The 26,169-nt window shown below is 38.8% G+C and overlaps 1 protein-coding gene across 2 annotated transcripts in view; it reads right to left on the bottom strand.

The window, feature by feature from the left end:
* The window catches only part of pcdh11 (protocadherin 11), a 624,709-nt gene that overhangs the window by 562,374 nt on the left and 36,166 nt on the right, over positions 1–26,169 (bottom strand). The window contains exon 3 of one of the 2 annotated variants that reach the window (XM_061930582.2): positions 12,832–17,081. The exons of the other annotated variant lie outside the window; for it this stretch is intronic. Coding sequence (XP_061786566.1) covers positions 16,998–17,081 — 84 coding nt within the window. The 3' untranslated portion in view covers positions 12,832–16,997. Of the gene's footprint in view, positions 1–12,831; positions 17,082–26,169 lie in introns of those variants that run through there. 2 annotated transcript variants of the gene reach the window in all.

Raw genomic sequence — 26,169 nt, forward strand, 5'->3', positions numbered from 1 at the left:
CTTTAATTTATTAACAATATTAACTATATGTGTTAAACATGCTTGCATTATCACTAAACCTCTTTAACTTGTTAACAATATTAACTATATGTGTTAAACATGTTTGCATTATCTTTAAACACCTTTAACTTAACAATATTAACTATATGTGTTAAACATGCTTGTATTATCTTTAAACACCTTTAACTTATTACCAATATTAACTATAAGTGTTAAACATGCTTGTATTATCTTTAAACACCTTTAACTTGTTAACAATATTAACTATGTGTTAAACATTCTTGTATTATCATTAAACACCTTTAATTTATTAACAATATTAACTATATGTGTTAAACATGCTTGCATTATCACTAAACCTCTTTAACTTGTTAACAATATTAACTATATGTGTTAAACATGTTTGCATTATCTTTAAACACCTTTAACTTAACAATATTAACTATATGTGTTAAACATGCTTGTATTATCATTAAACACCTTTAACTTGTTAACAAAAACATATGTTTCATAAATAAGTAAATATAAATTATATATATGAATGAGGTAGATCCCCACGACTTGATCAATTGAAAAGTAGCTCGCCTGCAGAAAAAGTGTGAGCACCCCTGCACTAAACTATGAAGTTAAGTAGAGGGGCACAAAATATTGAAATTGAGTTCGATAGCCCCGCCCGAGTCGATCCCAAAAGTGTTTGTTGTGGTAGAAGTCGGGGCTCCATGTGAAATCATGGACTCGTTCAATGTGGGATTTGGAAAAAAAATGGGATCCAATGTAATGCAAGCAATTGAAAAAAGAGCCACCAGAAAATGCAATACAATGCAAAAGACTTTAATAAATTTTTGAAGCGCACACATACATAAAACAGTTACAGTTTTTCTCCACATTGGCAAATCAAAATCAAACACAAAGATCATGTAAGGTGCATATTGTACTTCACATTGAATAAAAGTGAGGTTGTCCATCTGCCCTACAGCGACACAAGCTCTCCAAATTTATCAGCATATTTCTTTTTTTTTTCTGTTGTTGTTTTCCCCCCTGACATTGAGGCAAATCTAATCATTACAGTGCTAATATGCTATGTATACGTCATACTGTGGCTCCTACGCGGAAGTGAATACATTTGATACCGTAATTACACAAATATACCTCCTTCCGGAAGAGCGACCTGCCTCGCGGGAAGGCGAAACAATTAAAAGCTCTAAAATAGACACAGTCAGTTGAGTCATGGCACAAAATCAAAAGGGGCGGCCGGTACGAAAATCTCCCATCATTTAACTACAATGGTCCAGCAGTTTGTACATTTACAATAGACTAAGTCCATTTTAATTCGCCTAATTCTATGGTTATATGTACGAACGTACGCTGTGAGACTTGAATAAAAAAATAAATAATAAAAAAAAATAAAAAAAAATTCATGAGCCTAATTCTATGGTTATATGTACGTAATGCAGATGCGTCTCAACGGGCCGTTTTCGGACTTTGATTACGTCAGGACCGATTGTGCCGTAGTGTTGCTGTGAGACGCAAGTAAAATAATAAATAAATGAATAATTTAAAAAAAAATAAATAAAAAAAAGGTTTGGTGCTCAATGTTTTAATTGGCCTAATTCTATGGTTATATGTACGTGATGCAGATGCGTCTCAACCGGCCGTTTTCAGAAAATGATCACGTCAGGACCGGTTGTGCCGTAGTGTTGCTGTGAGACACGAATTAAAAAAAAAAGATGATGCTCCAAACAAGAGGTCACAATTTCGTGCTCAATGTTTTAATTAGCCTAATTAGCCTAATTCTATGGTTGTATGTGCGTAATGTAGATGCGTCTTAACCGGCCGTTTTCGGACTTTGATCACGTCAGGACCGGTTGTGCCGTAGTGTTGCTGTGAGACGCGAGTAAAAAAAAAATAAAAAAATAAATAGACGCTCCGAACAAGAGGTCACATGGTTTTGGAGCTCAATGTTTTAATTAGCCTAATTCTATGGTTATATGTACGTAATGCAGATGTGTCTCAATCGGCCGTTTTCGGACTTTAATCACGTCAGGACCGGTTGTGCCGTAGTGTTGCTGTGAGACGCGAGTAAAAAAAAAAAAAAAAGACGCTCCGAACAAGAGGTAACAAGGTTTTGGTGGTCAATGTTTTAATTAGCCTAATTCTATGGTTGTATGTACGTAATGCAGATGCGTCTCAACCGGCCGTTTTCGGACTTTGATCACGTCAGGACCGGTTGTGCCGGAGCGTTGCTGTGAGACACGAGTAAAAAAAATAAATAAAAAAAATTAAAAGACGCTCCGAACAAGAGGTCACAAGGTTTTGGTGCGCAATGTTTTAAATAGCCTAATTCTATGGTTATATGTACGTAATGCAGATGCGTCTTAACCGGCCGTTTTCGGACTTTAATCACGTCGTAGCGTTGCTGTGAGACACGAGTATAAACAAATTAAAATAAAAAAAATAAAAAAAATAGACGCTCCGAACAAGAGGTCACAAGGTTTTGGAGCTCAATGTTTTAATTAGCCTAATTCTATGGTTATATGTACGAAATGCAGATGCGTCTCAACCGGCCGTTTTCGGACTTTGATCACGTCAGGACCGGTTGTGCCGGAGCGTTGCTGTGAGACACGAGTAAAAAAAATAAATAAAAAAAATTAAAAGACGCTCCGAACAAGAGGTCACAAGGTTTTGGTGCGCAATGTTTTAAATAGCCTAATTCTATGGTTATATGTACGTAATGCAGATGCGTCTTAACCGGCCGTTTTCGGACTTTAATCACGTCGTAGCGTTGCTGTGAGACACGAGTATAAACAAATTAAAATAAAAAAAATAAAAAAAATAGACGCTCCGAACAAGAGGTCACAAGGTTTTGGAGCTCAATGTTTTAATTAGCCTAATTCTATGGTTATATGTACGAAATGCAGATGCGTCTCAACAGGCCGTTTTCGGACTTTGATCACGTCAGGACCAGTTGTGCCGTAGTGTTGCTGTGAGACGCAAGTAAAATAATAAATAAATGAATAATTTAAAAAAAAATCCATCCATCCATCCATCTTCTTCCGCTTATCCGAGGTCGGGTCGCGGGGGCAGCAGCCTAAGCAGGGAAGCCCAGACTTCCCTCTCCCCAGCCACTTCGTCCAGCTCCTCCCGGGGGATCCCGAGGCGTTCCCAGGCCAGCCGGGAGACATAATCTTCCCAACGTGTCCTGGGTCTTCCTCGTGGCCTCCTACCGGTCGGACATGCCCTAAACACCTCCTTAGGGAGGCGCTCGGGTGGCATCCTGACCAGATGCCCGAACCACCTCATCTGGCTCCTCTCGATGCGGAGGAGCAGCGGCTTTACTTTGAGCTCCCCCCGGATGACAGAGCTTCTCACCCTATCTCTAAGGGAGAGCCCCGCCACCCGACGGAGGAAACTCATTTCGGCCGCTTGTACCCGTGATCTTGTCCTTTCGGTCATAACCCAAAGCTCATGACCATAGGTGAGGATGGGAACGTAGATCGACCGGTAAATTGAGAGCTTTGCCTTCCGGCTCAGCTCCTTCTTCACCACAACGGATCGATACAGCGTCCGCATTACTGAAGACGCCGCACCGATCCGCCTGTCGATCTCACGATCCACTCTTCCCTCACTCGTGAACAAGACTCCGAGGTACTTGAACTCCTCCACTTGGGGCAAGATCTCCTCCCCAACCCGGAGATGGCACTCCACCCTTTTCCGGGCGAGAACCATGGACTCGGACTTGGAGGTGCTGATTCTCATCCCAGTCGCTTCACACTCAGCTGCGAACCGATCCAGTGAGAGCTGAAGATCCTGGCCAGATGAAGCCATCAGGACCAAATCATCTGCAAAAAGCAGAGACCTAATCCTGCAGCCACCAAACCGGATCCCCTCAACGCCTTGACTGCGCCTAGAAATTCTGTCCATAAAAGTTATGAACAGAATGGGTGACAAAGGGCAGCCTTGGCGGAGTCCAACCCTCACCGGAAACGTGTCCGACTTACTGCCGGCAATGCGAACCAAGCTCTGACACTGATCATACAGGGAGCGGACCGCCACAATCAGACAGTCCGAAACCCCATACTCTCTGAGCACTCCCCACAGGACTTCCCGAGGGACACGGTCGAATGCCTTCTCCAAGTCCACAAAGCACATGTAGACTGGTTGGGCAAACTCCCATGCACCCTCAAGGACCCTGCCGAGAGTATAGAGCTGGTCCACAGTTCCACGACCAGGACGAAAACCACACTGTTCCTCCTGAATCCGAGGTTCGACTATCCGGCGTAGCCTCCTCTCCAGTACACCTGAATAGACCTTACCGGGAAGGCTGAGGAGTGTGATCCCACGATAGTTAGAACACACCCTCCGGTTCCCCTTTTTAAAGAGAGGAACCACCACCCCGGTCTGCCAATCCAGAGGTACTGCCCCCGATGTCCACGCGATGCTGCAGAGTCTTGTCAACCAAGACAGCCCTACAGCATCCAGAGCCTTAAGGAACTCCGGGCGGATCTCATCCACCCCCGGGGCCTTGCCACCGAGGAGCTTTTTAACTACCTCAGCAACCTCAGCCCCAGAAATAGGAGAGCCCACCACAGATTCCTCAGGCACTGCTTCCTCATAGGAAGACGTGTTGGAAAAAATAAAAATAAAATAAATAAAAAAAAGGTTTGGTGCTCAATGTTTTAATTGGCCTAATTCTATGGTTGTATGTACGTAATGTAGATGCGTCTTAACCGGCCGTTTTCGGACTTTGATCACGTCAGGACCAGTTGTGCCGTAGTGTTGCTGTGAGACACAAGTTAAAAAAAAAATAAAAAAAAAGTAAAAAAAAAAGATGATGCTCCAAACAAGAGGTCACAATTTGGTGCTCAATGTTTTAATTAGCCTAATTAGCCTAATTCTATGGTTGTATGTACGTAATGTAGATGCGTCTTAACCGGCCGTTTTCGGACTTTGATCACGTCAGGACCGGTTGTGCCGTAGTGTTGCTGTGAGACGCGAGTAAAAAAAAATAAAAAAATAAATAGACGCTCCGAACAAGAGGTCACATGGTTTTGGAGCTCAATGTTTTAATTAGCCTAATTCTATGGTTATATGTACGTAATGCAGATGTGTCTCAATCGGCCGTTTTCGGACTTTAATCACGTCAGGACCGGTTGTGCCGTAGTGTTGCTGTGAGACGCGAGTAAAAAAAAAAAAAAAAGACGCTCCGAACAAGAGGTAACAAGGTTTTGGTGGTCAATGTTTTAATTAGCCTAATTCTATGGTTGTATGTACGTAATGCAGATGCGTCTCAACCGGCCGTTTTCGGACTTTGATCAAGTCAGGACCGGTTGTGTCGTAGTGTTGCTGTGAGACACGAGTATAAAAAAAAATAAAAAAATAAAAAATAGACGCTCCGAACAAGAGGTCACAAGGTTTTGGTGTGTAATGTTTTAATTAGCCTAATTCTATGGTGGTATGTACGTGATGCAGATGCCTCTCAACCGGCCGTTTTAGGACTTTGATCTCGTCAGGACCAGTTATTACGTAGCGTTGCTGTGAGACACGAGGAAAAAAAAAAAAAAAAAAGACGCTCCGAACAAGAGGTCACAAGGTTTTGGTGTTTAATGTTTTAATTAGCCTAATTCTATGGTTATATGTACATATTGCAGATGCGCCTCACCGGCCATTTTCAGAAAATGATCATGTCAGAACCGGTTGATCGAGTCGTAGTGTTGCTGTGAGATGCGAGTAAAAAAAAAAAAAAAAAAAGTAAAAAAAAAAGATGATGCTCCAAACAAGAGGTCACAAGGTTTGGTGCTCAATGTTTTAATTAGCCTAATTCTATGGTTATATGTACGTAATGCAGATGCGTCTCAACCGGCCGTTTTCGGACTTTGATCACGTCAGGACCGGTTGTGCCGGAGCGTTGCTGTGAGACACGAGTAAAAAAAATAAATAAAAAAAATAAAAAGACGCTCCGAACAAGAGGTCACAAGGTTTTGGTGCGCAATGTTTTAATTAGCCTAATTCTATGGTTATATGTACGTAATGCAGATGCGTCTCAACCGGCCGTTTTCGGACTTTGATCACGTCAGGACCGATTGTGTCGTAGTGTTGCTGTGAGACACGAGTATAAAAAAAATAAAATAAATAAAAAATAGACGCTCCGAACAAGAGGTCACAAGGTTTTGGTGTGTAATGTTTTAATTAGCCTAATTCTATGGTGGTATGTACGTGATGCAGATGCGTCTCAACAGGCCGTTTTAGGACTTTGATCTCGTCAGGACCAGTTGTTACGTAGCGTTGCTGTGAGACACGAGGAAAAAAAAAAAAAAAGACGCCCCGAACAAGAGGTCACAAGGTTTTGGTGTTTAATGTTTTAATTAGCCTAATTCTATGGTTATATATACATATTGCAGATGCGCCTCACCGGCCATTTTCAGAAAATGATCATGTCAGAACCGGTTGAGTCGTAGTGTTGCTGTGAGATGCGAGTAAAAAAAAAAAAAAAAAAAGTAAAAAAAAAAGATGATGCTCCAAACAAGAGGTCACAAGGTTTGGTGCGCAATGTTTTAATTAGCCTAATTTTATGGTTGTATGTACGTGATGCAGATGCGTCTCAACCGGCCGTTTTCAGAAAATGATCACGTCAGGACCAGTTGTGCCGTAGTGTTGCTGTGAGACACGAGTTAAAAAAAAAATAAAAAAAAAGTTAAAAAAAAAGATGATGCTCCAAACAAGAGGTCACAATTTGGTGCTCAATGTTTTAATTAGCCTAATTAGCCTAATTCTATGGTTGTATGTACGTAATGTAGATGCGTCTTAACCGGCCGTTTTCGGACTTTGATCACGTCAGGACCAGTTGTGCCGTAGTGTTGCTGTGAGACGCGAGTAAAAAAAAATAAAAAAATAAATAGACGCTCCGAACAAGAGGTCACATGGTTTTGGAGCTCAATGTTTTAATTAGCCTAATTCTATGGTTATATGTACGTAATGCAGATGTGTCTCAATCGGCCGTTTTCGGACTTTAATCACGTCAGGACCGGTTGCGCCGTAGTGTTGCTGTGAGACACGATTCTTTCGTATCTCAAGTTATCATTACGTATATGTATTGTTGCATTTAAACAACTGTATTTTTGATAATAAAGGTAAATTATTGGTATTGTTCATTATCAATAGCGCTATTTCTATTGGTATTTGTATTGATCCATTTGTAGTGTAATAATGCTCATTGTCATTTCTGTATTATTTTTTATTTTTCGCTAACTGCTTATTTGCTATTACTTTTACCATCATATTTGTACATGTCATATTTGCTGATGTTGCTCTATTGTTGTTGTTGTTGTTGTTTGCTGTTGTTGTTTTTGTCTCTCTGTCTAATCCCCCTCTTGTCCCCACAATTTCCCCCTCTGTCTTCTTTTTTTTTTCTCTTTCTATCCCCTCCTGCTCCGGCCCGGCTGCACTAAATGATAATATAAATACATTTAATAAAGTCAAATACAAATAAGGCAACAAGAGAAGTATCCTACACTTCTCTTTTGTAAAGTAAATCTGAACAGCCGTCATGGGCATCTACATCAACTATATGATTTGCCTGAGAAGCTGGACAGGACATAAAAAAAAAAAAAAAAAAAAAAAAAAAAAAAAAAAAAAAAAAAAAAAAAAAAAAAAATAAAAAATAAAAAATAAAAAATAGACGCTCCGAACAAGAGGTCACAAGGTTTTGGTGTTCAATGTTTTAATTAGCCTAATTCTATGGTTATATGTACGTAATGCAGATGCGTCTCAACCGGCCGTTTTCGGACTTTAATCACGTCGTAGCGTTGCTGTGAGACACGAGTATAAAAAAATTAAAATAAAAAAAATAAAAAAAATAGACGCTCCGAACAAGAGGTCACAAGGTTTTGGTGCTCAATGTTTTAATTAGCCTAATTCTATGGTTATATGTACGAAATGCAGATGCGTCTCAACAGGCCGTTTTCGGACTTTGATCACGTCAGGACCAGTTGTGCCGGAGCGTTGCTGTGAGACACGAGTAAAAAAAAAATAAAATAAAAATAAAAAGACGCTCCGAACAAGAGGTCACAAGGTTTTGGTGCGCAATGTTTTAATTAGCCTAATTCTATGGTTATATGTACGTAATGCAGATGCGTCTCAACCGGCCGTTTTCGGACTTTGATCACGTCAGGACCGGTTGCGCCGTAGTGTTGCTGTGAGACACGAGTATAAAAAAAAATAAAAAAATAAAAAATAGACGCTCCGAACAAGAGGTCACAAGGTTTTGGTGTTCAATGTTTTAATTAGCCTAATTCTATGGTTATATGTACGTAATGCAGATGCGTCTCAACCGGCCGTTTTCGGACTTTAATCACGTCGTAGCGTTGCTGTGAGACACGAGTATAAAAAAATTAAAATAAAAAAAATAAAAAAAATAGACGCTCCGAACAAGAGGTCACAAGGTTTTGGTGCTCAATGTTTTAATTAGCCTAATTCTATGGTTATATGTACGTAATGCAGATGCGTCTCAACAGGCCGTTTTCGGACTTTGATCACGTCAGGACCAGTTGTGCCGGAGCGTTGCTGTGAGACACGAGTAAAAAAAAAAAAAAATTAAAAAAAAAAGACGCTCCGAACAACGTATCGTAGTGTTGCTGTGAGACACGAGTATAAAAAAAAAAAAAAAAAAAAAATAGACGCTCCGAACAAGAGGTCACAAGGTTTTGGTGTTCAATGTTTTAATTAGCCTAATTCTATGGTTATATGTACGTAATGCAGATGCGTCTCAACCGGCCGTTTTCGGACTTTGATCACGTCAGGACCGGTTGCGCCGTAGTGTTGCTGTGAGACACGTGTATAAAAAAAATAAAAATAAAAAAATAGACGCTCCGAACAAGAGGTCACAAGGTTTTGGTGTTCAATGTTTTAATTAGCCTAATTCTATGGTTATATGTACGTAATGCAGATGCGTCTCAACCGGCCGTTTTCGGACTTTAATCACGTCGTAGCGTTGCTGTGAGACACGAGTATAAAAAAATTAAAATAAAAAAAATTAAAAAAATAGACGCTCCGAACAAGAGGTCACAAGGTTTTGGTGCTCAATGTTTTAATTAGCCTAATTCTATGGTTATATGTACGTAATGCAGATGTGTCTCAACCGGCCGTTTTCGGACTTTGATCACGTCAGGACCAGTTGTGCCGTAGTGTTGCTGTGAGACGCGAGTAAAAAAAAAAAAAAAGACGCTCCGAACAAGAGGTAACAAGGTTTTGGTGGTCAATGTTTTAATTAGCCTAATTCTATGGTTGTATGTACGTAATGCAGATGCGTCTCAACCGGCCGTTTTCGGACTTTGATCACGTCAGGACCGGTTGTGCCGTAGTGTTGCTGTGAGACACGAGTATAAAAAAAAATAAAAAAACAAAAAATAGACGCTCCGAACAAGAGGTCACAAGGTTTTGGTGTGTAATGTTTTAATTAGCCTAATTCTATGGTGGTATGTACGTGATGCAGATGCGTCTCAACCGGCCGTTTTAGGACTTTGATCTCGTCAGGACCAGTTGTTACGTAGCGTTGCTGTGAGACACGAGGAAAAAAAAAAAAAAAAGACGCTCCGAACAAGAGGTCACAAGGTTTTGGTGTTTAATGTTTTAATTAGCCTAATTCTATGGTTATATGTACATATTGCAGATGCGCCTCACCGGCCATTTTCAGAAAATGATCATGTCAGAACCGGTTGATCGAGTCGTAGTGTTGCTGTGAGATGCGAGTAAAAAAAAAAAAAAAAAAAAGTAAAAAAAAAAGATGATGCTCCAAACAAGAGGTCACAAGGTTTTGGTGGTCAATGTTTTAATTAGCCTAATTCTATGGTTGTATGTACGTAATGCAGATGCGTCTCAACCGGCCGTTTTCGGATTTTGATCACGTCAGGACCGGTTGTGTCGTAGTGTTGCTGTGAGACACGAGTATAAAAAAAAATAAAAAAATAAAAAATAGACGCTCCGAACAAGAGGTCACAAGGTTTTGGTGTGTAATGTTTTAATTAGCCTAATTCTATGGTGGTATGTACGTGATGCAGATGCGTCTCAACCGGCCGTTTTAGGACTTTGATCTCGTCAGGACCAGTTGTTACGTAGCGTTGCTGTGAGACACGAGGAAAAAAAAAAAAAAAAGACGCTCCGAACAAGAGGTCACAAGGTTTTGGTGTTTAATGTTTTAATTAGCCTAATTCTATGGTTATATGTACATATTGCAGATGCGCCTCACCGGCCATTTTCAGAAAATGATCATGTCAGAACCGGTTGATCGAGTCGTAGTGTTGCTGTGAGATGCGAGTAAAAAAAAAAAAAAAAAAAAAAGTAAAAAAAAAAGATGATGCTCCAAACAAGAGGTCACAAGGTTTTGGTGCACAATGTTTTAATTAGCCTAATTCTATGGTTATATGTACGTAATGCAGATGCGTCTCAACCGGCCGTTTTCGGACTTTGATCACGTCAGGACCGGTTGTGCCGGAGCGTTGCTGTGAGACACGAGTAAAAAAAAAAAATAAAAAAAATAAATAGACGCTCCGAACAAGACGTCACAAGGTTTTGGTGTTCAATGTTTTAATTAGCCTAATTCTATGGTTATATGTACGTAATGCAGATGCGTCTCAACCGGCCGTTTTCGGACTTTAATCACGTCGTAGCGTTGCTGTGAGACACGAGTATAAAAAAATAAAAATAAAAAAAATAAAAAAAATAGACGCTCCGAACAAGAGGTCACAAGGTTTTGGTGCTCAATGTTTTAATTAGCCTAATTCTATGGTTATATGTACGTAGTGCAGATGCGTCTCAACCGGCCGTTTTCGGACTTTGATCACGTCAGGACCGGTTGTGCCGGAGCGTTGCTGTGAGACACGAGTAAAAAAAATAAATAAAAAAAATAAAAAGACGCTCCGAACAAGAGGTCACAAGGTTTTGGTGCGCAATGTTTTAATTAGCCTAATTCTATGGTTATATGTACGTAATGCAGATGCGTCTCAACCGGCCGTTTTCGGACTTTAATCACGTCGTAGCGTTGCTGTGAGACACGAGTATAAAAAAATTAAAATTAAAAAAATAAAAAAAATAGACGCTCCGAACAAGAGGTCACAAGGTTTTGGTGCTCAATGTTTTAATTAGCCTAATTCTATGGTTATATGTACGAAATGCAGATGCGTCTCAACCGGCCGTTTTCGGACTTTGATCACGTCAGGACCGGTTGTGCCGTAGTGTTGCTGTGAGACGCGAGTAAAAAAAAATAAAAAAATAAATAGACGCTCCGAACAAGAGGTCACATGGTTTTGGAGCTCAATGTTTTAATTAGCCTAATTCTATGGTTATATGTACGTAATGCAGATGTGTCTCAATCGGCCGTTTTCGGACTTTAATCACGTCAGGACCGGTTGCGCCGTAGTGTTGCTGTGAGACACGTGTATAAAAAAAATAAAAATAAAAAAATAGACGCTCCGAACAAGAGGTCACAAGGTTTTGGTGTTCAATGTTTTAATTAGCCTAATTCTATGGTTATATGTACGTAATGCAGATGCGTCTCAACCGGCCGTTTTCGGACTTTAATCACGTCGTAGCGTTGCTGTGAGACACGAGTATAAAAAAATAAAAATAAAAAAAATAAAAAAAATAGACGCTCCGAACAAGAGGTCACAAGGTTTTGGTGCTCAATGTTTTAATTAGCCTAATTCTATGGTTATATGTACGTAATGCAGATGCGTCTCAACCGGGCTGTTTTCGGACTTCGATCACGTCAGGACCGGTTGTGCCGTAGTGTTGCTGTGAGACACGAGTAAAAAAAAAAAAAAATAAAAAAAAAAATAAACGCTCCGAACAAGAGTTTAAAAGGTGTTGGTGCTCATTGTTTTAATTAGCCTAATTCTATGGTTATATGTACGTAGTGCAGATGCGGCTGAACCGGCCGTTTTCGGACTTTGATCACGTCAGGACCGGTTGTGCCGTAGTGTTGCTGTGAGACGCGAGTAAAAAAAAACAAACAAAAAAAAACGTTCCGAACAAGAGGTCAACAAGGTTTTGGTGCGCAATGTTTTAATTAGCCTAATTTTATGGTTATATGTACGTAATGCAGATGCGTCTCAACCGGCCATTTTCGGACTTTGATCACGTCAGGACCAATTGTGCCGTAGTGTTGCTGTGAGACGCGAGTAAAAAAAAAATTAAAAAATAAAATAAAAAAAAGACGCTCCAAACAAGAGGTCACAAGGTTTTGGTACTCAATGTTTTAATTAGCCTAATTAGCCTAATTCTATGGTTATATGTACGTAATGCAGATGCGTCTCAACCGGGCTGTTTTCGGACTTCGATCACGTCAGGACCGGTTGTGCCGTAGTGTTGCTGTGAGACACGAGTAAAAAAAAAAAAAAAAAAAAAAGATGATGATGCTCCGAACAAGAGGTCACAAGGTTTGGTGCTCAATGTTCTTGTCATCTATAAAAATTATTTCTGCAAGTGTAAAGAAGTGCAAGCAAGTTACTTTCGCTCATAAGCCTGCCGGCCTCGTATTAGAAAACGATTTATTATTCTATTTTTGTTGTTTCCGACCATCTGGAGTCATTTTTAATATGTCTTTCTGCGCACTTTAAACCGTGTCCCGACCGGGGAATATAAAGTGACACACAAAAGGTCAGGCTTAGCGCTCTTCAAATCTGCCCTACATAAACAGCCTTTGATTATAACCCCAGCAGTTAGTCCCTTGTGATTGTGGCTTAGCTGAAAGTATTAAACTTGTCCGTCCACTCCTCCCAGTGTAATAACAACGAGGCGATCAGTTGTTGACGGCTATGTGGGCGGGGGGGGGGGGGGGGGGGGAAGATGCACGGGCGGAAAGCCTCCGGACCGGTAGACCTTGCAGCATAAATACATTTGAAGTCATTATGTCCCGAGAGCGCGAGCTCGTGTGGAAATTAATGCAAAAAGAATTAAGACAATAAAATGCCAGCAGGCAGCTTTGCAAAAAAAGGCAAGGGAAAATGTCGTCAATAAATATAAACACCATCAACTCTGTGGTAGATACATACACACACACACACACACACACACACACACACACACACACACACACACACACACACACACTGTACATGTAAACATAAAAGAAAAAGGTGGGAATGTTTGGTATGTTTTTTTTTCATTTCTTGTAACAACGCCCAATTCATTTTGAACTGTTAGTACGAGGGTCCCTGGAGCATTTGTAAAAAAAAAAAAAAAAAAGGATTGAAAATGGAAAAAGATGTGGGGGAATTTTTTTTTTTTTTTTTTTTTTTTTTAGTATGTTTTTTGTTTGTGAGAGGATTTGGCGAACATCGTTTTGTCCTACTAATTTTGGCGGTTCTTCAACTCACCATAGCGTGGACTGTGACGCGACAGTTTGTTTACATGCAAAATCTTCCACTCCTTTTTTGTCTCATTTTGTCCACCAAACATTTTATACTGTGCGTGAATGCACAAAGGTGCGCTTTGTTGATGTTATTGACTTGTTGGAGTGCTAATTATACATGTTTGGTCAGTGCATGACTAAAAGCTAATCAATGCTGACATGCTATTTAGGCTAGCTGTATGTACATATTGCATCATTATGCCTCATGTGTAGGTATATTTGAGCTCATTTTCTTTTATCCTCTTTGTATATAATTTAGTTTTGCGTATCTCATAAAACATCATCTGTATTATATTGTTTTTTGGCTACATTTCTGATAGTTATTTGTGTGCCGTGTTGTTCCAGACCACAGCAAACGTTACCCAGCTTGCAAAGACTGTAATAAATCTATTAGAAGAAGACAGCCTGCCGTTTCCTTTAACTTGGTACTCACACATCCGCTCTAAGCCAGTAATTTCCAGGAGTTTTGGGGGGGAATTTTGCCTATCGTTTGCAATCATTATAAAAAATAAAACATGACAGCGGATATACTTTTTCAAAATGTATTCCAACTAGTAAATAAAAGTCTGTTTACAACGGGAGCCAAAGGGAGGTCATCTTTTCCGCCCATAAAACCCAATAAATAAACATCCAAAAAGTGCAAACAATACCCCATTCACATTTTGTGACTTGGATATTAACCGAGTATTAGTGATGTTGTTATTATAAGCGCTAACGCATACAAACTATTTATAGCGGCATTGTTATCACGAGCTTACGAGCCAATGTTGACACGATTGTTTCTCTTTTTATCTTATTTATATAGCGCTTTTCTCTAGCGACTCAAAGCGCTTTACATGGTGAAACCCAATATCTAAGTTACATTTAAACCAGTGTGGGCGGCACTGGGAGCAGGTGGGTAAAGTGTCTTGCCCAAGGACACAACGGTAGTGACTAGGACGGCAGAAGCGGGGATCGAACCTGGAACCCTCAAGTTGCTGGCACGGCCACTCCACCAACCGAGCTATACCGCCCCAACTGACTGATCAGCTGCTTCCTTCCTTGTGGAAGTTTATGTTGGGTCATAAATCACGCCTCTCGCCTGGGTAGTAGAAGGATGAGGACGTATTCCGACAAGTTGGTACACTTTGACAGCCAACTTAGACCCGGGAAAGGCGAGAATGACACGAAAATACTTATTATGAGTCATTTTTCATCTAAGCGGGAATAAGATTCTAGCAGTCGGCATCCTAATGACAGCAGACCTTGTTCAGTAGGTGGTATTTTATTATGTTTGTTTTAGTATATTGTCAGTCAGTAATGTTGACATTTTTTTTTAGTTTTTTATAAAATGAGCCGCTTAAATTGAGCAAAATACTTAAATTTTGCCTGTTACAACATTACATAATTACTTACATCATGTAAATAAAACCTTCATGGAGGTGTTTAAAGGGCTTTTGTAGGCAGGATAGAGTGACAGTGTGAGATGACTTTTGATCGCATTTATTTACTATTTAGAACACATTTAAAAAAAAGGAAAACATAAGTGTTCTTTTCTTACATAATGATTGTGAACCCCTCCTGCCAAAACAAATCAAAAATAAAAAAATAAAAAAAATACAGATCCCCTTTAAGGTACCACTGTATGTAATTCACTCGTTGTCATTGGTAGACTTTAACCATCCAACCCATCAAAAAAATAACAAGAGTATTAGTGATATTGTTATTATAAGCGCTAACGCGGACGGACTAATTATAGCGGCGTCGTGATCACAACAATGTGTGCAATGTTGACATCATCGAGTGGTCAGCTGCTGGTGGAAGTTAATTTCAGATCACAAATCGTGCCTCTCGCCTGGATAGTAAAAGGACAAGGACGTATTCCCGACAAGTCACTTTGACGGCCAATTTAGACCCGGAAAAGGCGAGAAGAACACAAAAAGACTTATTTTGAGTCATTATTCATCTAAGCGGGAATTTGACAATATTCTAGCAGTCGGCATCCAGATGACGGCAGACCTCGTACAGTAAGTGACGTTTTATTATATTGTCAGTGAGTAATGTTGGGAAAAAGTTTTAATTAGTGAGCCGCGTGTACTTCAATTGAGCAAAATACAAAAATATTGCCTGTTACTACATTACATATACACTTAGAGCATGTACTGTATATGAAACCTTAATAGAGGTGTTTTAAGGGCTTTTTGTAAGCAAAATAGAGTGACAGTGTACGCTGACTTTTGATCGCATTTATTTACTATTGAGAATGCATCCAAAAAAAAAAAAAAAAAAATGCATTTCTTTCAATATGCATAATAACAAAAAGGGTAATATTAAAAAAAATGGATAGATGTTGCTAGTCCAACACATTCTGACTGGTATACACAAGCTATGGAGATAATATCAGTAGAAAAAACTGCATTTAGCTTATAAGTCATATATTGGAATATGGGATCCATTATTTAAATTTGTTTTAACTATTAAATGAACCAAAAATATGACTTATTATATCTTTGTGGAAAATTTTGGACACAATGTATTGTCAAGTTTATGAGATGCGATGCAAGTGTAAGCCACTGTGACACTATTGTTCATTTTATTATTTTATTTTTTATTTTTTTAATAATGTCTGTAATGATAATGTCAATGAGGGATTTTTAATCACTGCTATGTTGAAATTGTTACTAATATTGATAATATTCATTTTTGTTTTACTACTTTTAGATTGTTCTGTGTCATGTTTGTGTCTCCTCTCAATTGCTCTGTTGATTGCTGTTCTGAATGTTGCTGGGTCGGGTTTGGTTTTGGAACTGGATTGCATTATTACGGTATTGTTCTGTATTGTTTTGTTTGATTGATTAATAAATTCTTTAAAAAAATGAAAAATAAAAAAAATAAAAAATACCTCCCAAAAAGTTAATTTCCCCTTTGTATCAATTAGCCAAACAATAAATACAAATTTCCTTGAAAAAAAAAAAAAATACATGTTATTTTCTTACATAATGATTGTGAATGATAGGCAAAATTCCCCCCCACAAATTGCAAGAATTATGAGTCATTGATAAGACTCTATCAGTCCACATCCTAATGACAGCAGACATTGTACAGTAAGTGAAGCTACCACTGTATTGTTAGACTTTAACCATACAATCTATCCAAAAAAAACACCAAACAGGAGTCAATACTGGTATGTTTTTGGCATGGCGGTGAAGATGCTCCTTAGAATAGACCAAGAAAAAAACTAAATAACCAAACACAAATTTCCCATCTTTTCGTTTTATATTTAATTTACAGATCCATTGACTGTATTTGACACCTATTTTACAGCGTGGGTGCTGGACCCTTAGGTCATAGCATTGGACTCAAACAAATTCATTTGACAAGAGAGGGTTTCTTTGTCAAGTTTCAAGCAGGAAAACATGAAGTGTGTCTCTTTTTTTTTTTTTTTTTTTCTTTCATGTCACTCCCCGGCAACCCTTTTTCTCTCTCCTCCGTGTCCATGTGTCCTGTGTTTGTGTGAGGAGGTGAGCTTTTGAGGCAGTAAAGTACTTGCTCACTTCTCCACTCTCTCTCTCTTTTCTCTCTCTCTCTCATTCTCTCTCTCTTTAGGTGGTGGGAGCTAGAGATTGATTTTAATCCTGTGGGAGCGGGCTGTACCTGTGCCACAGAGTGTGCCATAGTGTGGTGGTTTCAGTGCCGTCTCCTGAAAATATAGAGAGACAGACAGATATAGGGAGATTGGAGTTACAACGTCATCCAGCTCTTTTTTTTTTCAGTGCCAGGCTACGCTCAACAACAACAAAAAAATCAAAATAAAAAAAAAATAGAAAATAAAATAAAAAATCTCAAAGGAGAGAAATAAACATTCTTCAAGGGATGGCTGGCAATCAAGTCATTTTCTTGTCAGGTTTTCCTTGAAAAATGCAACAGGTATCACAAGTTTGTGCATTTTTTATTTTTTTATTATTATTTATTTTATTTTATTTTATTTATTTTTTTCTCCTGTACTTATCAGAGCATGCAATCACATACCAATTTGTCACTCCCAATTTGTCTCCCGGCACACCAGGGCAGCGCTCCTCAAACAAATTTAGGCCCAGTTCTTTCGGACCCTTGCCAGTAGGTCCTCTGATATGTACAGAATGACATATTGCTGCTGTGTTGTATTATCATTATTGTTATCATCATTTTTTTTTTTTTTAAGCATCTATAAGCACCACATTGAGCGAGAGAGAGAGAGTCTGAGAATGTGACTCACACAAAGACAGTGCACGGTGCTCACATACGAAAAGTTGGTTTGGATGGAGTGAATCAACTAATATAAAAAAAAAGAAGAAAAAAAAAAAAAAAGATGCATGTTTAAAAATAAAAAAGTAGAAAGTTATGGTATCTACTAGAGATGCGCGGATAGGCAATTATTTCATCCGCAACCGCGTCAGAAAGTCGTCAACCATCCGCCATCCACCCGATGTAACGTTTGATCAGAACTGCACCCGCCCACCATCCGCCCGTTGTTATATATCTAATATTAATAAAAAAATTAAAAAAAAAGGGTGAAAACTACGCGAATTGCACCTTGTGCAGACAAGATTTTTCGATCGGACACGGAGGAATTAGCGATGTAAAAGACCACGTTGGGACAAAAAAACACAAGTCTAATGCCGTTGCTAGCGATACAAGTGGAAAACTTTCAACATTTTTCGTCGCCCAAACAGATTCTTTGGATGTGATAAATGCCGACGTTTTATTTACGGAGGCAATAATTGAGCATGGACTTCCAATCGCACTGGCTGATCACATGGGACAGTTAATAATGTAATGCAACCTTTAAAAATCATTACGCGGTGATCGCGATCCCAAAAATAAACTTTTCTTGCATGATAATGTCCAGAAAAATTAGCTTTATATTACTATAGAGTCCTTTTAACGAATGAGTTTGATGGTTTATCACAAACCTTAAATGAAAGAAGTCCTTTGTTCTCCTGCACCATGCATGCGTATTTCACAGCACTACATACTGTAAAAAGTGTTTATACTATTTATACTTTCAATTAACAAATTGAAGTCTTGTGAAAGGTTGACAGGATAACTGGCATTAACTGTCAAAATAATTTCAAACTATTGAAGTTAGCTTACAGAATAAACATGTCAATCAACCCATATGATTTTTGCTGTAATATTTTTGTTTTGAAAAGTCACTGTGACTGATAGAAAAGTGATGGTTTTAGCAACATTTTAACCTGTCTGAATGCTAATAGTCATTTTGCGTCGGGGGGCGAAGCCCTGAACCCTCCACCAGGACTTTGTCCTGGACCTACCGGGGCCTGCGGCCCTTGGACCCTGGCTACTAGGTTTTTCTGATTTAAAAGTTGGCAGGTATGGTGAGGTTATAAAGCTTTTGCCTGTTAAAGAAAGGAGACTGATCCAATGCACAGACATTCGCGTGCCACGCTGTCACGACCCAGACGCACACCAGTGCGCAATCATATGGGAGCCGCGCTGAGCGCACCTCCAAGCGCGTCTCTCTGCCGGCGACGGCCAGATATGGGCCCACGCTCCAGCGCCATCCATTTTCAGGGCTAGTTGATTCGGCAGGTGGGTTGTTACACACTCCTTAGCGGGTTCCAACTTCCATGGCCACCGTCCTGCTCTCTATATCAACCAGGGTGAGCCCCACCCCTTTCATGAGCGCACTACGCGCGGAGTGACCCCTGTTACGCGCCCCCGGCAACAGGGGTGGCAAGCAGGTAAGCTGCGCGGGCGGAGCGCGCGGAGTGACCCATGTTACGAGCCCCCGGCCACGGGGGTGGCGGGCAGGTAAGCTGCTTACCTGCTGCGCGTGACGCCGGCCGCGGCGAAAGCGGACGAGGCGGGGTGTCGGTGCGGTGGGCGCGGTAGTGACCCTGGACGTGCGTCGGGCCCTTCTCGCGGATCGCCTCAGCTACGGCTCCCGGTGGGGCCCTCTCGGGGGAAGGGGCCTCGGTCCCGGACCCCGGCGAGGCGTCCCTTCTCCGCTCCGTAAAAGTGTCCATCTCTTTTCTTTTTTTTTCTTCTGTTGTGGCATATGCAGCAGGTGCCTGCTCGTTTTTCGTATGTGGGTAACAACATTTAACTATGTATATATATTTCCGAATTGGTTTAACTGCCACCCGCAAAAAAAAAAAAAAAAAAAAAAATTAATCCGCCCGACCCGACCCGCGAGCGGATAAAATCTTAGTTTTTTTAATTTCATCCGCCCGATCCGCGGATAATCCGCGGACTCCGCGGTTGTGTCCGCAAACCGAGCATCTCTAGTATTTACTATATTTGCCCACAGGTCACAGACGTCTAAGCCTTTCTTATTGTCTTTACAAGCATAGAAACGTGCAATATATACAATATTAGTCATTGAAATTTGGCGGGCGACACAGATTTTGGTATAGTATAGTATAGTATAGTAAAGTTAAAGTTAAAGTTAAAGTACCAATGATTGTCACACACACACTAGGTGTGGCAAAATTATTCTCTGCATTTGACCCATCACCCTTGATCACCCCCTGGGAGGTGAGGGGAGCAGTGGGCAGCAGCGGTGGCCGCGCCCGGGAATCATTTTTGGTGATTTAACCCCCAATTCCAACCTTTGATGCTGAGTGCCAAGCAGAGAGGTAATGGGTCCCATTTTTATAGTCTTTGGTATGACTCGGCCGGGGTTTGAACTCACAACCTACCGATCTCAGGGCGGACACTCTAACCACTAGGCCACTGAGTAGTGATACTAATGAATCATATTCGGTACTATACCGCCTCTAAAAAGTACCCACTTTTTTTGTAACGGGCGTGACGGCGCGTCGTCGTCATGTCGTGACGTTGCTGGTTTTACAAGCAGAGGAGCATGTTCGGCAGCACGTGCACACTGAGTACTTACAAGCAGACACAGTAAGAAAAGGGAGAACGGGCGCATTTTGGCTTAAAAACTAAAGATAAAGGTGAAGTTATAACTAGAGATGTCCGATAATATCGGCCTGCCGATAGCATCGGCCGATAAATGCGTTAAAATGTAATATCGGAAATTATCGGTATCGTTTTTTTTATATCATCGGTATCGTTTTTTTTTTTTTTTTTAATTAAATCAACATAAAAAATACAAGATACACTTACAATTAGTGCACCAACCCAAAAAAAAAAAACTCCCTCTACCATTTACACTCATTCACACTCATTCACACAAAAGGGTTGTTTCTTTCTGTTATTAATATTCTGGTTCCTACATTATATATCAATATATATCAATACAGTCTGCAAGGGATACAGTCCGTAAGCACACATGATTGTGCGTGCTGCTGGTCCACTAATAGTACTAACCTTTAACAGTTAATTTTACTCATTTTCATTAATTACTAGTTTCTATGTAACTGTTTTTATACTGTTTTACTTTCTTTTTTATTCAAGAAAATGTTTTTAATTTATTTATCTTATGTTAACCTTTAACAGTTAATTTTACTCATTTTCATTAATTACTAGTTTCTATGTACCTATAACTGTTTTTTATACTGTTTTACTTTCTTTTTTATTCAAGAAAATGTTTTTAATTTATTTATCTTATTTTATTTTATTAATAAAAAAAAAAAGTACCTTATCTTCACCATGCCTGGTTGTCCAAATTAGGAATAATAATGTGTTAATTCCACGACTGTATATATCAGTTGATATCGGTATCGGTAATTAAAGAGTTGGACAATATCGGAATATCGGATATCGGCAAAAAGCCATTATCGGACATCCCTAGTTATAACACTGAAACGCCCCCAGGAAGAGGTGCTTTAAGACATGGCTAGCTAGCTAGCGGCTAACATCCATCCTCAGTGGGCAGTGTTCTAGCTACTTCTAAAATCACTAATCCTCGCCTCCATGGCGACTAATAAAGTCAGTTTCTTTCAAGTAGCATTATCACTGGTGGACGAGGAATATCTAAACGTATTTCACCACAATTTCGTCACAATTTAAACAAACAGCGTATCTAGTCGATACTAATATGATTAAATCGATATCTTTTTAGCGTCACACAATCTTTTTTTCATTCATATTATGTTTATAAAGTCAGGAAATACGTCCCTGGACACATGACGACTTTGAATATGACCAGTGTATGATCCTGTAGCTACTAGGTATCGGACCGATACCTAAATGTGTGGTATCATCCAAAACTAATGTAAAGTATCCAAACAACAGAAGAATAAATTATTATTACATTTTAACAGAAGTGTAGATAGAACATGTTAAAACATAAAATAAGCAGATATTAACAGTAAATGAACAAGTAGATTAATAATTCATTTTCTACCACTTGTCCCTCATAATTGGGACAAAATAATAGAATGATAAATGACACAATATATTACTGCATACGTCAGCAGACTAATTAGGAGCCTTTGTTTGCTTACTTACTAATAAAAGACTAGTTGTCTAGTATGTTCACTATTTTATTTAAGGACAAAATTACAATAAGAAACATATGTTTGATGTACCCTAAGATTTCTTTTTAAAATAAAGCCAATAATGACTTTTTTTGTGATCCCCTTTATCTACAAATGTATCGAAAAGTATCGAAATACATTTTATTGGTATCGGGACAACCCTACAATGCATGTTGATGACACATTCCAGCCGTGTACCGCACATTTGGCACCCACGAGCGAACAACCGGCTAACGTCCCTCCACAGTACAATGCCACTTCTAAGTCAGCAATGCGTCGCCTTCATGGCGGCAAATAAACTGACGAGGAATAGCTAAAGATGTTACACTACACACACCACAGGAGGATACGATAGGCCAGGCCTGGGCAGTTATTTTGACTCGGGAGGGCCAAATTTAGAGACAAAAATGTGTCTGGGGGCCGGTATATCTATTTTTAGGAACACTAATACAAAACCTTGCAATAATGTCTGATTGAATACTAAAAACGTTACGACAGACCGCCTTAAAAAACAGAATGGATTTTTTTTTTTTTTTTTTTTACTGAATGAGACACCCAGAATGTTCATGGAAATAAAGACTGTGGCATTTACAATATTAACTATGAACGATAAAACACTGAATATTGACAACATATGAACGTCACACCCCCTCTCTCGATCGACATATTTTACAATCAAGCGAAACACAAGAAAAATGCAACAAACACAGCGAAATATGAACACGAAGGATAAAAAAAAACAAAAAAGACACCTAAAATCTGATACATCTGATATATCACTAAGCTTTAGAACTTTGTTGTAAAAACCTGCTTCCGCGTCTGTCCCTGACACCCGCATTTCAGGCTGACACTCTGTGGAAACGCTCCTTACCCACACTGCTTGGTGCCCCGTCTGAGCTGCTGTGATTTACCATAGTAACTAATTAGATTACCATAGTAACTAGTGTATTATGTAAAAGTGCAGATTCCAACCATTGAAATACTTTGTATAGTTCAAGACTTTCGGTCATTTAAAAATATCACTGCACATCATAATGGCAGCTACAGTTGCCATCTTAAAGATGTAAAACAATTATTTGGGAATGTCCGGCGGGCCACATTGAAAAGCTTAACGGGCCCCATGTGGCCCTGGGCCTTATTTTTCCCAGGTCTGCTATAGGCCATGATATCCGCTATGCCAGACCTGTAGCTGCCCTTTATGATGTTCAGTGCTGTTTTTAAATGACCGTAAGTAGGGATGTCCAATAATGGCTTTTTGCCGATATCCGATATTGTCCAACTCTTTAATTACCGATACTGATATCAACCGATACCGATATCAACCGATATATACAGTCGTGGAATTAACACATTATTATGCCTAATTTGGACAACCAGGTATGGTGAAGATAAGGTACTTTTAAAAAATAATAATAAACTAAGATAAATAAATAAAAACATTTTCTTGAATAAAAAAGAAAGTAAAACAATATAAAAACAGTTACATAGAAACTAGTAATTAATGAAAATTAGTCAAATTAACTGTTAAAGGTTAGTACTATTAGTGGACCAGCAGCACGCACAATTATGTGTGCTTACGGACTGTATCCCTTGCAGACTGTATTGATATATATTGACATATAAAGTAGGAACCAGAATATTAATAACAGAAAGAAACAACCCTTTTGTGTGAATGAGTGTGAATGAGTGTGAATGGGGGAGGAAGGTTTTTTGGGTTGGTGCACTAATTGTAAGTGTATATTGTGTTTTTTATGTTGATTTAATTAAAAAAACAAAAAACAAAAACGATACCGATAATAAAAAAAAACCAATACCGATAATTTCCGATATTACATTTTAACACATTTATCGGCCGATAATATCAGCAGGCCGATATTATCGGACATCCCTAACCGTAAGTCTTGAACTATAGAAAGTATCTCAATGGTTGAAATCTGCGCTTTTGAGTGTCATACGAGTTTTTACTGTATTTGACGAGGAACACATTTCCGCATAAAAGTGATAATATGTCATATTGTAGGTGTTTATCACACTTTGCATTCATATGTTTGTTGTTTGTTACAATTTTGTTGTGTTTTGCTTGATTGTAAAAGATGTCCATCGAGGAGCTGGTCTGAGAAGTAACAGAGGAGCGATGTTCATATATTGTTACTATTCATGTTTTATTATTCATAGTTAATATTGTAAATCCCACGTAAAAGAGGAGCAATGTTTATATGTCGTTAATATCCAGTGTTTTATTGTTCATAGATAATATTGTAAATCCCACGTAAAAAAGGAGCAATGTTCATATGTTGTTAAAATTCAGTGTTTTATTGTTCATAATTAATATTGTAAATCCCAAGTAAAAAAGGAGCAATGTTCATATGTTGTTAATATTCAGTGTTTTATTGTTCATAGTTAATATTGTGAATCCCACGTAAACGAGGAGCAATGTTCATATATTGTTAATATTCAGTGTTTTATTGTTCATAGTTAATATTGTAAATCCCACGTAAACGAGGAGCGATGTTCATATGTTGTTGATATTCAGTGTTTTATTGTTCATAGTTAATATTGTAAATCTCACTTTCTTTATTTGCATGTACATTTTGGGTGTCCCGTTCAGTAAAAAAACTGTACAAATCCATACCGTTTTTTTCAGGTGGTCTGTCATAACTTCATTTTCTAACTCTATCGGACATTGTGATTTTTGGTATTTGTGTTCCTGAAAAAAAGGGATCCAAACACACATACTGTACAGCAGTTTTGTACAGCTAAATGTGTATATAAAATTCATACACACATACACATTGCACATACTGTCATAGGTGTTGATGTTTAGTACCTGTTATTAATGGCAGGACCAAGTTTTTTTTTTTGCTTCTGCTCCAGGCCAGAATAAACTATTTGTGGTCCGCTTGATAACAGTTTCTCCTAACACGTGATTACGAAATGGACACGTAAAAGTCTGCGTTGTTTCGCTGCACAACGGAACCGCAACAGAACGGCGGTGATGTTACGTGGCGGTTTCGTCCAGCAGCGGTTCCGCATCCAGTGGAAATCCGGGGTTAGTGCGATTGAAAGAGGACACATATTTCCTATTGCTGTTGTTTTGGTATGGTTACAGGCGAGAGGAGCTACTTCTGCAATAAAGCAATTGAGACAGTATTTCAGTTGTATCCTGAACCACATGGTAGACACTACGTTACAGTCCGTCCCATAAAACGGTCCAGACATATTTTTTCTGTGATTTTGATTTCATGCAAAATAATCAACATTGATCGTCATATGTTGTGCATCTAAAAAAGTCTGTAGTATACATACTGCACTGTAGAAGTATGGAAAACAGCCTGTATACTACATGTTTTTTTTTTTCAAAGCAACTTCTAATGTTTTTTTTGTATTTTCTTTTGTTAAGCATGTCTACAGTCTCTTGTCAACTGGCTTTTTAACTCATGTTCGTTTTAGCCCCCGGGCCAATAGCAAATACAAGTCTGTATTTGTTTGGAACTAATGACAAAAATAAATAAATAAAAGTAAAAAATAACAACCCTAACCAGTTTTTTCAACTGAGGGAAAAACTACAATTTGAGTTGTTCGATAATTATTGAAGTTCAATTTTTGCAAACAAAGTAAACATTTTCATGTTTACTTATCTAATCATGATAATCAAAATGTATTGACCTTCCAATTTCAATGGTAAAATGCTAATGAGAAAAAAGTCTGTGTTTGAAGGGCTTACTTGCATCATTGTTACCATATTTCTTCCTGAATATAAGCCACACCCACTAAATTTTTGAAGAAACATTTTTTATTTTCATATATTAGCGGCACTGGGCTATTAGCCGCAGATATATACCGGTACGTTGTGATTTAGATTTCATAGATGTTTATGTATTTAATTGTTTCTAAACTGTGTCCGTAGCATGGCAGTAAAACGGCTAATCAAACAAAACAAAAAAGTCATTGATGTCTTTATTCATACTTTATGAAATAAATATGATTTTCTCTCTTTTAACAAGGTTCAAGATCAGGATTCGTCTTCCTTGTACTTTGTTAACAATTTCTTAAAGTGGATCATTGTATTACATTGTTTGATTTCTTTGCTTAATCCATTCCATAATTTAACCATTAACAAAGAAAAATCCATGTCCTTTGTATAAGCCGCACGGTTCAAAATTTGGGAAAAAAGTAGCGGTTATTAGTCCGACAATATTGTTTATCAGCAGTAACTGGTGGGACAATATATCATCCGGCAGGCACGAGACTTTAAAACAACGTTGAGAATAGAGATGGGAATCTTTGCGCACCTCAATATTCAATTACGATTCAGGAGCTAAGATTTGATTAAAAATC

The sequence above is a fragment of the Nerophis lumbriciformis genome, linkage group LG36, assembly GCF_033978685.3.
Source record: "Nerophis lumbriciformis linkage group LG36, RoL_Nlum_v2.1, whole genome shotgun sequence".
Taxonomy (NCBI): Eukaryota; Metazoa; Chordata; class Actinopteri; order Syngnathiformes; family Syngnathidae; genus Nerophis; species Nerophis lumbriciformis.